This window comes from Neolamprologus multifasciatus, chromosome 12, assembly GCF_963576455.1.
Source record: "Neolamprologus multifasciatus chromosome 12, fNeoMul1.2, whole genome shotgun sequence".
NCBI classification, from domain to species: Eukaryota; Metazoa; Chordata; class Actinopteri; order Cichliformes; family Cichlidae; genus Neolamprologus; species Neolamprologus multifasciatus.
In genome coordinates this window covers 740839-753705 of record NC_140450.1, presented here as the reverse complement: position 1 = coordinate 753705, position 12867 = coordinate 740839, and the positions used below count along the sequence as shown (strand labels likewise).

At 44.5% G+C, this 12867-nt stretch overlaps 1 protein-coding gene across 2 annotated transcripts; it reads right to left on the bottom strand.

Moving 5' to 3' along the window:
- Positions 1-297: 297 nt before the first annotated feature.
- LOC146506047 (uncharacterized) lies at positions 298-6816 on the bottom strand. 2 transcript variants are annotated; one of them, XM_085181311.1, is made up of 4 exons: positions 4751-6816; positions 3589-3681; positions 3010-3127; positions 298-1297 (listed from the first exon to the last, which is right to left on the bottom strand). In XM_085181311.1, the coding sequence occupies exons 1-4, from the start codon at positions 4859-4861 to the stop codon at positions 987-989; spliced, it is 633 nt and encodes a 210-aa protein (XP_085037437.1). In that variant the 5' UTR covers positions 4862-6816; the 3' UTR covers positions 298-986. The 2 variants fall into 2 exon arrangements, with proteins under 2 accessions (XP_085037437.1, XP_085037438.1); XM_085181312.1 differs by having other exon boundaries at positions 3010-3130; positions 4751-4899.
- Positions 6817-12867: the final 6051 nt, after the last annotated feature.

Sequence of the window (12867 nt, the reverse complement as noted above, 5' to 3'; positions counted from 1 at the left end):
TACAGTTTGGCTCATTTAATTTGCACTACATTGCTTAAAAAGCATCATTTAATGTAAGACTTTTTTTTTAAAGTAACGCAATAGTTACTTTTTCTAGTAATTAATTACTTTTATAATATATAATAAATATTATATATTATATTTATATTTAGGGGGCCATGGCGACCTTCCGGTTACAGATGCGCTTCCCAACCCCCTGAGCCACGGTCGGGCGACCGGGTAGAGACGGGCAAAAACAAGGGCCAGGGCCACGGTCGCTTTTTTGAAGAAGCGACTGTGGCTCAGGGGGTTGAAGCGCATCTGTAACCGGAAGGTCGCCGGTTCGATCCCCGGGCTCTCTGTCCTGGTCGTTGTGTCCTTGGGCAAGACACCATAGGGGCCGATGGTGCGATATGGCAGCCTCGCTTCTGTCAGTCTGCCCCAGGGCAGCTGTGGCTACAACTGTAGCTGCCTCCACCAGTGTTGAATGTGAGAGTGAATGAATAGTGGCATTGTAAAGCGCTTTGGGTGCCTTGAAAAGCGCTTTATAAATCCAGTCTATTATTATTAAAATTGTAACTCAGTTACAATTTTAATAATAATAACTAACTCAGTTACTTTTTTGAAGAAGTAACTAGTAACTGTAACTAATTAGTTTTTCAAAGTAACACTGGACAACAAGCAGTTTGTGTATCAGTTTTAACATGGGAGTCTATGGGGCCTGGGTCGCTGCTGCCTCTGGTGGACGTTAGAGGAACTGCAGGGTCACAATGCTGCTCAGCGAGTGTCTAATGAATAGTAAGGGTGGAGTTTGCCCCACAGCTGTCAGTCAAAGCCCACCTGTGCCCGCCCACACACCTGAGAAGAGCTCAGACCAACTTTCATTGACTTTTATTGGTTGAAGTGACAGTGGTGGAGAAAGTGTGGCAGCTGCTGATTGGATGAACCTGTGATATGAGAAACATCTAAAACCTTCTACAGACTTAAATAAAGAGTTCATGAGTCCGTCAGCAGCTCCCCTCTGCCGTCCTCCGCTTCTTCCCAGAATGCCTTGTTTTCCGCTGGCCCTGCTTCGGCCGGGGTGCGCACACCCCCTGGCCCTTGTTTTTGCCCGTCTCTACCCGGTCCACGGCGGCGCAGAAAAGCCCCGCATCGCAGTCGCAGCGTCCCAGGTTCCTCCTCCGCTTGGTTGGACCTCGCAGCAGACAGGCCTCGCCCTCCACCGGGATCCGCTGGCACCGTTTGCCGGTCAGGTACCGGACGCAGCACAGGCCGTCCGCGCAGTCGCCGGACCGCACGCAGCTCGACATCTCCAGAGCTGAAACGCACACACATGTCAGCACGCCCGCTTCCTAGTGATGTGCGGATCGATTCTGAAATATCGATTCCTCCGATACCAATCATTTATGTTCTAGAATCGATTCTCACATTAAAATATCAATATTTTAGTAATTTAGGGTAAATTTGTAGTTTATCATTAACAGGAACACAGTGGAAATAAACTATAACATTCAGATTGTCTACATTCAAATTCATTTTACAGGGTTTATTTATCGGATAAAATACGTTAAATGTCGCCGTTATTATTGGCCGGCCCGGAAACAGCGGGGGTGTCCAAATTCAGAGGCTGCTTCCACCTGAGGACCCGGTGTTGTGCCAAAACGTGATTGTCTGCCAAAAACTGATTGCTCGTATTTAAACTGCTATAAGTAAGTTGTTGGGCTATAATATGTGAAACATATGTTAAACGCATCCCTCGTGGATGACATAAAGTCATCTTGAGCCACAAACAACATTCGTGTAACAAGGTAGAAGCCGCGATCAGTTTTTGGCAGCGACTTTTATATAACCTTTATTTATGCAGTTTAAAAAAAATCTCATTAACATTAAAAATGTCTTTTGTAAGAGTAAGTTGGCCATGAGGACAGAAGAAATGGCAGCAAATATTACAATAGTTCTGTAAAATATTTAAAGTGGGGATAAAGGACCGGATTGGTTATAATGTAAGTACAATAACACAGAGCTGTAAAGATACTTGAAAAACAGATAATTTTTAAATTCTCTATATAACCCCTTTGTAAACGCTGTTCACCGAAGTCTATTTACGAACATGCGTAAAGATATTACACATAAAAAATACACAGAAACATTAGAAATCAGTTTTTGGCAGACAATCACTTTTTGGCACAACACCGGCCTTCGCGGTCTAAAGGAAGCCGGGTAGTACGTCACGAGCTCCCTCTGCTCCTTGCTATCTAAAATATAACCGGGCGCTGACGTAAACTCTTCTGTTCAATCATTTTCTGTTTGACGTTTATTCAGCTGTGTGAAAACCCCGGAGGAACCCTCCCGAGGGATTAATAAAGTTAAATTTAATCTAATAACTTTAATCTCAGCCAAACACGAACAAATAAAACACTGGAAAAGCCAAACAATAACATTTTTAAGTTATCAAAGTGACTTATATATCATGTTTAACCTGAGTAACGAAAGACCGCGGGGGTTTGAAGACGATGTGTCGGCTCAGATATTTGAAGTTTACACAGCTACATTCTCACCTGAAAATATGTTAAAATTCGGGATTCTCCCGGAAAAATCGGGAGGGTTGGCATGTATGGTTGTGGCAACATCACTAACCCTGTCAAACACCTCAGAGTAAATCATATCACAGAATATGACGAGCGTATGTTGAGGCGAACTGAAGAGACGTGAGACAGACGTCTCTCACAGAGTCTTTTATGCTGCAGGCAACGTGTTCAAATAGCACAACTTCAGTATTTCTATTTCTATATTTTCATTTCTATATGATGAACTCTGCATTATTAAGTGATGAGAACAAGTAATCTGATGTTACACTATAATTTGAGATACAATAAATACGTTTTTGTACAAAGTATCGGATCAGTATCGTCGATACCACCCTGGATATTACTCGGTATCGGATCGGAAAGGAAATCAGTGGTATCGCACATCACTACCGCTTCCTGCTGCAGTGCACTCTGGGAAAGCAGCACATGCTCAGCCTCTCACCTTTGGTCCTGTTGCCGTCAGCGTCCCTCTGTCCTCCCGTCACTCTGCCCGCCTGTCCGTCCGCCTGTCCGTCACTGGGGGGCGGCCTTCTGTCAGCTCTGTTACTGCAGTGCCCCCTCTGCTGCACACAGGTAAGAATCATCAGACAAATGATGTCATCCAATCCAGGTTTACTGACATGGCACCAAATCATAACAGTCGCCTTAACGCGCTGTATCCTGTAGGGCAGTGACGCACAGTGGGGGCGGGGCCTCCTGGTACTTATTTATATAAATGTAAAGTGAATTCAAACTGTAACAGGAAGTGCGCATGTGTGATGTCACTCATTACTGACATGCACACCTTAGCAGCAGCGTTAGCCGTTAGCAGTTAGCCTTTGTTTATGTTTGTGAGTACAGTTGTTGAGGACGTCATCACTGCGTCACGTCGCTGTGATGACGTGAAGCCTGCAGGTGGAGGTGATGGAGGATCAATAAACCTTTATTATTCACTTTGTTATTAATTTACCAAATTAAACTCCAGCTAACAGGAGACAGATTTACTAGCGCCGGCAGGTGGGCGGGGCTAGGCGGTACTGACCGGAGGTGCGTTGCATTGAGTCGAAGTACATGGCGGGCTTTGTCGTCGGTGGGAGTTGGAATTTGTCTCCATCCTGTCGTCATGGGAACGATTCTAAAAGGTGAGAGAGTGATGTCAGAGTTAAAGATGGCTGGCGCCAAGCAGCTGCTCTTTTTCTCTCGAATGAATCTTAAAAAATTAAATCCTGAACCCCGTGAAGACGCGCTCCTCACAGACTGATTCATCCATCAGGTCAGTGATCACCGATCAATGATCATTGAGCTGATCGAGATCTTCACGTGAACAGAAACTCCGCCCTGCTGCAGTAATGACAGCGTCGCCTGTGAAGCTTGTTTCCTGCTGCTGTCCACGGATCCTTCGCATCACAGCGACGGCAGCACAAAACCCAGAAACACGTTTAGTATTAAATGAGTGTGCATGCAAAGAGAGCAGGACACGCGCCTGCGCTGGCGACGCCGTCTCGTTTTGTTTTTGGCCTTTAAGGCTCTTAAACTGAAAACCCAGCAGACAGGAAGCTTTAACACTGGAGCTTCCTGCAGACGAACCGCTTTCATGATTTCAGCGATTTTCTGTCCTGATGAATCTGAAAGGTGAAAACTTGCTCTCACATTTCATATTTCCTCCACAGATTTATTCAGAGCATCTGAGACTCGCTCCTCTCGCTGCTGCTGCCTAAGCTCTGCTGTGTTCGAGGGGGTTCGTCCTCCCCACTGACACCAACACCTTTCTGTGGGTTTTCTTTGCTGTGACTTTGTGCTGTGGAAATAAAATTCAACTCAAACATACTGAACTAAACGGATGTAATGAATTTTCTTCCTGCTGGAAAGATTAAAGGAAGCTTGAATGGACAAAGCAGATTTTAAGTTGATGTTAAACATTCAAAAATATTGATACAATTATTTTTAATAAATGTATCAAAATCATTTTTAAAATAAATGAATGAGCTTCTGTCTCAGGTTTGAATAATTAGATCCAACTTGAACACCTGCTTATTTATCAGTTATCCAGTCAGCCAATCAGGAGGCAGCAGTGCAGCATGAACAGGTGAGCAGCGTCAGGTCGCGCTGACCTGAGGCTTTCGACGTCACGTAAACGGAATAAACTGAGGTTCGGGAGGAAGGTTGTGCAGCGGGATGCAGAGTGTGAGGTGTCCTCGTCTTACCGGCAGCTCGGAGCTCTGCGGCGTCGACTCTTTGGAGGATCTGATGGTGTTTGAGTCCAGCGCCAGACCGCAGACCAGAGACACGCACAGGACGCTGCGCAGCATCCACATCCTCCAATCGATCGGCGGATCAGTCGGGCGATAACGGCTTCACAGCTTCTTCAGTTCCTCTGAGCTCTTCACGAGAAAATCCTACAGAGCTGCGTTTCTTTCAGTCATCAGAGCGAACAGTCTCCTTCCTGCGTATCCGAATGAAGCTCGCCTTCTTCTACCTGCTGCCTTCAGGTGCGCTTGTTTTTATACCCCTCCCCTCCCCTCTGATCTGCCCTCTGTCAGCCGCCGGGTCCTCAGAAGTTTTTGAAGGAGCTTTTGAAGCTCCAGCAGATCAGTCGGCGGAGACGGTGCCGCCGCCACTTCCTTCCTGGAAGCCCCGCGGCCTCTGGTGAGGCGGGAGTCTGTTTGATATGTGACACCGCAGAGACCACAGAGAGATTAAAACACACCTGGAGACACAAGACAGGTAGAGCCGTGTGTGTGTGTGTGGTTTCACTTCATGTGGTTTGAAAGGCCACCTTAAAGACTCATTAGAGCTGGAGCTGCGTCTCTCAGGCGGATGTGTGAGTGTTTGCAGGTGATTAAAGCTGGTTTCAGAGATGACGACACTGAAGCAGGCGCTTCACAGAGCAGAAGAACTAAAGGAAAGTCAGTCTGCCTGACACAAAGGGTGAAGATGAAACATGAACGATCTCGAGTGCTTGGATGGAGACGTGGTCGTGTGATGGCGAGCATCAAAGCTTCTTTGCTTTACTGCGAGCGTGTCTGAAGGAGCTTGCGGCTCCTGACACGCCGACCCGGGAAACGCTCACGCGTCCCTTTAAAGGAGAGTCAGAGCTGCTCACACACGAAACATCGTCTGTCCTCAGACGCTTCGGTGTGACGACTTCTGCAATTCGCTGAGGAACAGCTTCAGGCTTTTCCTGCTGGATGAGCCCTCCTCCCACATTCGTGTTTGACCCGTCTTCTTCTGCTGCGTCTCAGCTTCTGCACCAAATCCTGACGTGTGGAGATGCAGTCCCGCCGTATCAGAGCTCCAATCTCACTACGACGTCCTCACAGACCAACACCTTCCAACCATCCAGGAGCAGCTTGGAGTGTTTCTAGCAGGATGGAGCGACAGTCTGGAGACACGTTCAGGAAACTCCACCCCATCCAGACTCCGTCATCAGTCCTTAACGCTCAAACTCTCAGTGTCATAACTGATGAAGGTAACTCTGTCGGTGGACTCGGGCTAGCTCAGGTGTATGGACAGGTGTCTGCAGCAGGAGGAGGAACAGGTGAGGATGATTCTGCTGGAGCAGGTGGCAGAGGCAGCGAAACAATGGAGGGCGTTCCTCTTTCCACAGGAAAACTCCAGCTCGGGATTACAGGTGAGTTTCTTCAAAGTGATGGCAGCGAGACATCGGCGAGCATCAGAGAGTCCGATCGCGCAGCGAACGCAGCGAAAGCTCGAGCTGGTGCTTAAATACAGGAGGGTAATGACCTGATAATGAACAGGTGTGTTGGCGGCAGGACCTCCCCACATACACCTGAGCAGTGGACAGGAAAACCGGGGGCAGCCCGGACCATGACAGCCATGTTGTGTTGTAGTCTTAGTGAAAGGAGGTGTTTATTCCACCCAAACCAGTCCCAGTTTCCCTCCGTGGTCAGTGGTCCGCCTGCAGTGGCTCCATGAGCTCCAGGCGGCCTCGCCACGCAGTTTGAGCGTCGCTGTGTCAGTGTAAGAGAGGCCCAATGAGAAAAAGATGGCTGACATGTTTACTGTAGTTCTAATTGCATCTGCTGTAATTACCCCGCTGCACAGTTTGACCACCAGGGGGCGGCGCATGTTCTTAATTGTTTGCTGCTTAATTGTGACGTTAAACGTACAAATGTGTACACAAAGACTTACCTGGTGAAATAACGGCTATAATCACTGCGCCCTCATGTGGTCACATGGCCTATTTGCAGTTTATCTCCAACAAAACACAGCGATGTTTCTTCACATCGTGATAACTTTATTTTAAAATCAACCAGACAAAGAGGGAGAAGCTAGTCTCTGTGTGATCACGGACGCTGCGTCCTCCGAGCTGCATCTGCTGCTGGACCATATCTCCGGGTTTAGGAGCAACATGTGGCACCATCAGTTTCCAGGAAGCTCTTTCTGATTTCAGAACGATGAACGAGCCTCACTGAGCTACGCACAGTCGGCCTGAAAGCAACGGCTGAGTCTCGCTAACAGTGTTGCTAATACCAACTTCATAATGAGCACGTGTTCTTGTTTCAGCACGTGATATCTTTGTGTTATTTAATATAATCAACATCTGCTCATGAACCTTCTTTAAATAAAGTCTATTTCAGGGGTGTCAAACTCAAATACACAGTCGGCCAAAATTCAAAACTGGAACAAAGTCGCGGGCTAACGTTAATATTTATTGAAATATGCACGTTAGAGAGGCGCCTTCACTGTCCACTTTTAAATCACGTCTTCAAACCCACTTTTATTCCTTGGCTTTTAACCTCAGTGAGACTTAGTTTCTCTTTTAATTGAAGTAGTTATTTAATTAATGATTTCACTCTTCTTTTATTTGGTTTTTATTTATATCTCATGTAATTTTATTTTACAGTTCCAATGTACAGCACTTTGTGTCAGCTGTGGTTGTTTTAAAGTGCTTTATAAATAAAGTTGATGATGATGATGATGATGAAATATATTTATTCCTCCAGATATAAGAATGAATCTTTTCTTATGGACTCAAACACGTTTTGCTGAAAAACTGAATATGGAACAAGCAAAGCTTAATACTAAACAATATATATATTAGCTGTATAATACCAGTAGGCCAGCTCTGATAGTAATTTGGTATGGCTTCGCGGGCCAAATGTAATTAGTCTGCGGGCCAAATTTGGCCTGCGGGCCAGAGTTTGACACCTATGGTCTATTTCATTCTAACTTCCATGGGCCATCTGGCTCTCACATGAGCTGTGCCCCAAAACGTAGGCCGCATCCTTCAGAGGACCCGGCCCACGTAGACCGTGAAGGCCGGGTCCTCCAAAGGCCGAGAAGGCCGGAAGTGCGAGGCTGTGAAATGGGACGGTCCAGCCTTCAGATCTGCGTCACCGCTGTCTCGGTGGAGTTGAATAAGCTCGACCGTCTGCTCCTTGCTGTCTAAAACATAACAGGACGCTGGAGTAAACTCTCGACCGTCTCACACTTCTGTTTTATCAGTTTCCTGTCTGATGTTTATTCAGCTGTGTGAAAACCCCGGAGGAACCCACCCGATGGATCAATAAAGTTTAATTTAATCTAATAACTTTGATCTCAGCCAATCAGATTTACTCTGGAATAAATAAAACACTGACAAAAGCTTCAGCTGTTACACAAGCACCATCCATCCAGCCACGAGACAGGCATTCCTGCCTGGTGCCTCTGAGAGTTCATCCAGTCATAATCAGTTTTGAGTCATTAGCATGAATTTATATGGAATGTAAATGAAAAACACGGGAACTCTTAGGTTTACGGCCTCTCCCCCCCCCCCCCCCCCCCCCAGCAGGCCTGATGCCCCCCCATGCCCCGTAGCTGCCCTTTCATTATCTCCAGCCCTGCATCTAAAACTCGCAGCTGCCTGAAAGGAGGGACCGGACGTCTGTGCCCAGCGATGGGTGATTTGGAAAATGATCGTCAGTGACGTGGAAGCAGCGGTAGCCTTGACGATGTGACTCGTGCACACGCTCATATCTGCATCCTTTCATCTGTTTGGGTGAATAATAAGTCGTGTTTGTGCTCACGGGTGGCGAGCGCTCTATGAAGCATTTCATGCAGCAGTGTAAACACGGGTGTGTGTGGATGGAGATGTGTGTGCACGATAAGCTCTGCAGCCTGCAGGTTGTTCCAGGGCTTCAATAAAAGGACAGCAGATGCTCATAATTACACTCACTCAGGTCTGTGTTTCTGTTTTTATGAGGACCCTCGCTGACATAATCCAGTACCAGACCTTTTATCCATCATGATTAAAAACGTCTAACTCTGACCACGATTCGAACTTGAAACCCTAAAACTAACCCCAAGCCTCTAAGGGCGAAACGTTAGAGCTGATGTCCTCATAAAGGCTCAAATGTACACAGGTCCCCAGAAACATAGGGAAACAAACGTACAGAGGTCTGCAGGTGTGTCAGTTGTCTGTGTGTAAATATGTGTGTGTCTCCATGTTGTCTGTTTTTGTCATTGTCAGAACAAAAAGGGAGAAAACATTCACCTCCTCACGTACTCCTCCTCCACCCTCCCTCCTCTCCTTACCTCCTCTCTCCTCTTGTCCTCTGATCTCTCCTCCCCTCAGGTTGGGTATATATCTGATCGATCAGCAGCTGAAGAGAAAACCAGCGTCCAGCAGCAGGTAGGACACACGTCCGTTTATTGGTGCTTTCATTCAAGTTTGACTCTTTTATAGATTCGAGGTTTTATCACATTATTTTAATGCTTTGTTTCATTGGAGCTGTTATTGTTTTATCCTTTAATATTTATTTATTTTTATTGATTTGTTTACATTTAGGGTGGATAGATTAAAACAATTATAAATAGTACAGCATTAACAATTTTCATTTATCCTTATGTTTAGTTTTAAAGTCACCTCCAGTTTTTCTAGATTTAATATCTCGTATTTTTCTTATTCTCTTTGTCATTATTTAACTTTTATTTTAATTTTTTAATTAATTTTAATTTATTTAGAGTATTTTTTATTATTCATTAAAATTTCACAGAATTGAATTTATTTTACTTAATACTAAAATTGGCTTTCATGACTGTTTTTTAAAAATATTTTTTATGTGTAATTCATCCATTTATTGGACATAAATGAGATATTTTTATGTCTAATTTAATTTTTGTTTAAATGAAACGTTACTTTAAGGTTTGTTTGATGTTATTGTTGTGTATTTTCATTTTTATTTATATTCTGAGTTTATATTATGAAATACAAAGATTTTTAAAATAAAATAAAAATACAGGATGAACAGTGTCTGGAGATCCGTTGACTGATTATCAGGATCTGGTTGTTCTAATTTTGGCTTCTTGATTGGACTCTTATATAAAATAAAACATCAGCTGGTCTCTGTCTGCATGAAACAAACGATTCAGAGACAAAATTACATTTCAGATCAGTTTCCATCAAACAGGAGAGAGCGAGGCGTGTGTGTGTGTGTGTGTCTGTGTGCGTGTGTGTGTGTGTGTGTCTGTGTGTGTCTGTGTGCGTGTGTGTGTGTGTGTCTGTGTGTGTGTGTGTGTGTGTGTCTGTGTGTGTGTGTGTCTGTGTGTGTGTGTGTGTGTGTCTGTGTGTGTCTGTGTGCGTGTGTGTGTGTGTGTCTGTGTGTGTGTGTGTGTGTCTGTGTGTGTGTGTGTGTGTGTGTCTGTGTGTGTCTGTGTGCGTGTGTGTGTGTGTGTCTGTGTGTGTGTGTGTGTGTCTGTGTGTCTGTGTGTGTGTGTGTGTGTGTGTCTGTGTGTGTCTGTGTGTGTGAGTGTCTGTGTGTCTGTGTGTCTGTGTGTCTGTGTGTGTGTGTCTGTGTCTGTGTGTGTGTGTGTGTGTGTGTCTGTGTGTGTGTGTGTGTGTGTCTGTGCGTGTGTGTGTGTCTGTGTATGTTTGTGCGTGTGTGTCTGTGTGTGTGTGTGTGTGTGTCTGTGTGTGTGTGTGTGTGTGTCTGTGCGTGTGTGTGTCTGTGTGTGTCTGTGTGTGTGTGTGTGTGTGTGTGTGTCTGTGTGTGTGTGTGTGTGTGTCTGTGCGTGTGTGTGTCTGTGTGTGTGTGTGTGTGTGTATGTCTGTGCGTGTGTGTGTGTCTGTGTGTGTGTGTGTATGTCTGTGCGTGTGTGTCTGTCTGTCTGTGTGTGTGTGTGTGTATGTCTGTGCGTGTGTGTGTGTGTCTGTGCGTGTGTGTGTCTGTGCGTGTGTGTGTGTGTGTGTGTGTGTGTGTGTGTGTGTGTTACTGAGGCAGGAAACAGCCTCTACAACAATCAGCAGTAACACTATGACGAGCTGAAAAGTTTGTTTTCTACAGACGCTGTGAAGAAATCTTCTTTTTAATAAATCTGCTGTAAATACACGTTTGATGATTTTTTGTTTGTTGTTATTTGTTTGAATAAATTTAGAATCTTTACTTGAGACTTGATTTAGACTTTAGTCTCACATTTAAACCCCTGACTTGTATTGGGGTTACTGGGATCATTGGGATCATTGGGAGTTATTGGGAGGTGTTGGTGGGTGTTGGAGGTTACTGGGGTCATTGGGAGTTACTGGGGTTACTGGGGTCATTGGGGTTACTGGGGTTATTGGGGTTACTGGGGGTTGGTCTCTACGTGGATTACTCGTTAGTCTTTACTCAGGTGTTGACTTGCTGTGTGTCTCAGGTCAGGGAACACATGTTGTGTTTGGGAGCGTCCTCTTGTTGAAGCCTAGACTCTCTGACAGGCACATGTGCATACTGTGTGTTTCTTGTGTCACTAAGTTGACCTTTTGCTGCTCCTACCTGTGTTCAGCTGTAGCTTTGATAGAGGTGCTCGTGCTTGATAATCAGGGCACCAGAATGCTGTTCTTGCTCTGTGGGTTAAATCACAGCAAAGATTTCTGGCACAGCTTCTCCTACTTCCAAGGTGCATGAAGAGGATGAAAGAATTCACAATGCAGGAACTCCAGCAACACTTAAGGGAAGATGAACAACTTTAATAACTGACCAACGTGTTTCAGCTTGTGGCCTTCATCAGGGTCATAGTACAACATTGTAAAAATAGCTTAAATACAAGACAGGAAAAAGATTCAAAATAACCAATCAAAACTTCATAGATAGATCAGCTGACATATAACAGGTAGGTATTGGTTAATTGGTTAAGTCACGCCCAAGTAAATACTGGACTAGATCATTAATGATGAGGACGGGGGGAGGAGACATAACCCCCACCTGTCTCAAAATAACACATGCGTGAAATACACAAGAATACTATGAATATACAAAACAAAATGGACAAAGGGCAGTGTTCAATAATAAAAGGAGGTTGGTCCAGCAGATGAATTAAAAACAAGAGGACATCATCACATGGGAGCACGTTTGTTAAAAGGTCCTAATTTATGTCTCTAAAATTTCTAAAATGTAGACTTAAGATGAGATGTCCAGAATGCTACTCCTTCTTTGGCTGAAAAAATAAATAAAATTAATTAAATAAACATTACTCATGCGAGAATAATTTAACTGATAAATTAGAATAAAAACCGGTTCAGTTCACAAAAAGTCATTGATAGAAAAGTCCTCATTCATACCTCTGACTCAGACTCTTAAAGCGGAGCATGCAAAATGCTTTTCTTTTTTTCCGGATAAAATTAAAATTACCACGTCTTTGGTTTAATGGCTTCAATGCCGAGAAAAAATAATGGTGAATATGGATGTTTATCATTGAAGTGTCCTGTTACAACAGGGCTGTTAGATCGTTCCTCTTGATCGAACTTCTGTGTTCATTAATTCGATCTTTCAGAGGGCGCGATGTTTCTCCTGTGTATATGTTATTGCATGGGCACTGTATCATGTAGATTACATTTTTAGTTCTGCATGTGATAAAGCCCTTTATGGCAATGGTTTTGTCACCTATAGGCAGTGTTGGGGAGTAACAGAGTACATGTACCGCCGTTACGTATTTAAAATACAAAATATGAGTAACTGTATTCCGTTACAGTTACAGTTTAAAAAGGTGGTATTTAGAATACAGTTACTTTGTTGAAATAAATGGATTACACGACGGTCTTTTCCTGTTTCATATGTTCGGCTATGCCCTCTCTGTTTTTGGTTTCCACGCCCCAAACAAAACACGCATTAAGAGGCTCTAATGTCTGTGTCTCAATCTCGCGGCCCACGTCACCTCTACTTAGGGCCGCATAATGACATGAAGAAATATTTAAAAAAATTATTCAAAAAAATGATTTAATATGAAGGCAATAGAGTGTTACAGGCATCGCCCTGAAGCATGTAGCCTGATGGTGTAGTCCGTGCTGCAGGGAGAATGGACTGCCATACACGTTATGTGTCTGTGAGCGAGGGAGGGAGAAAAA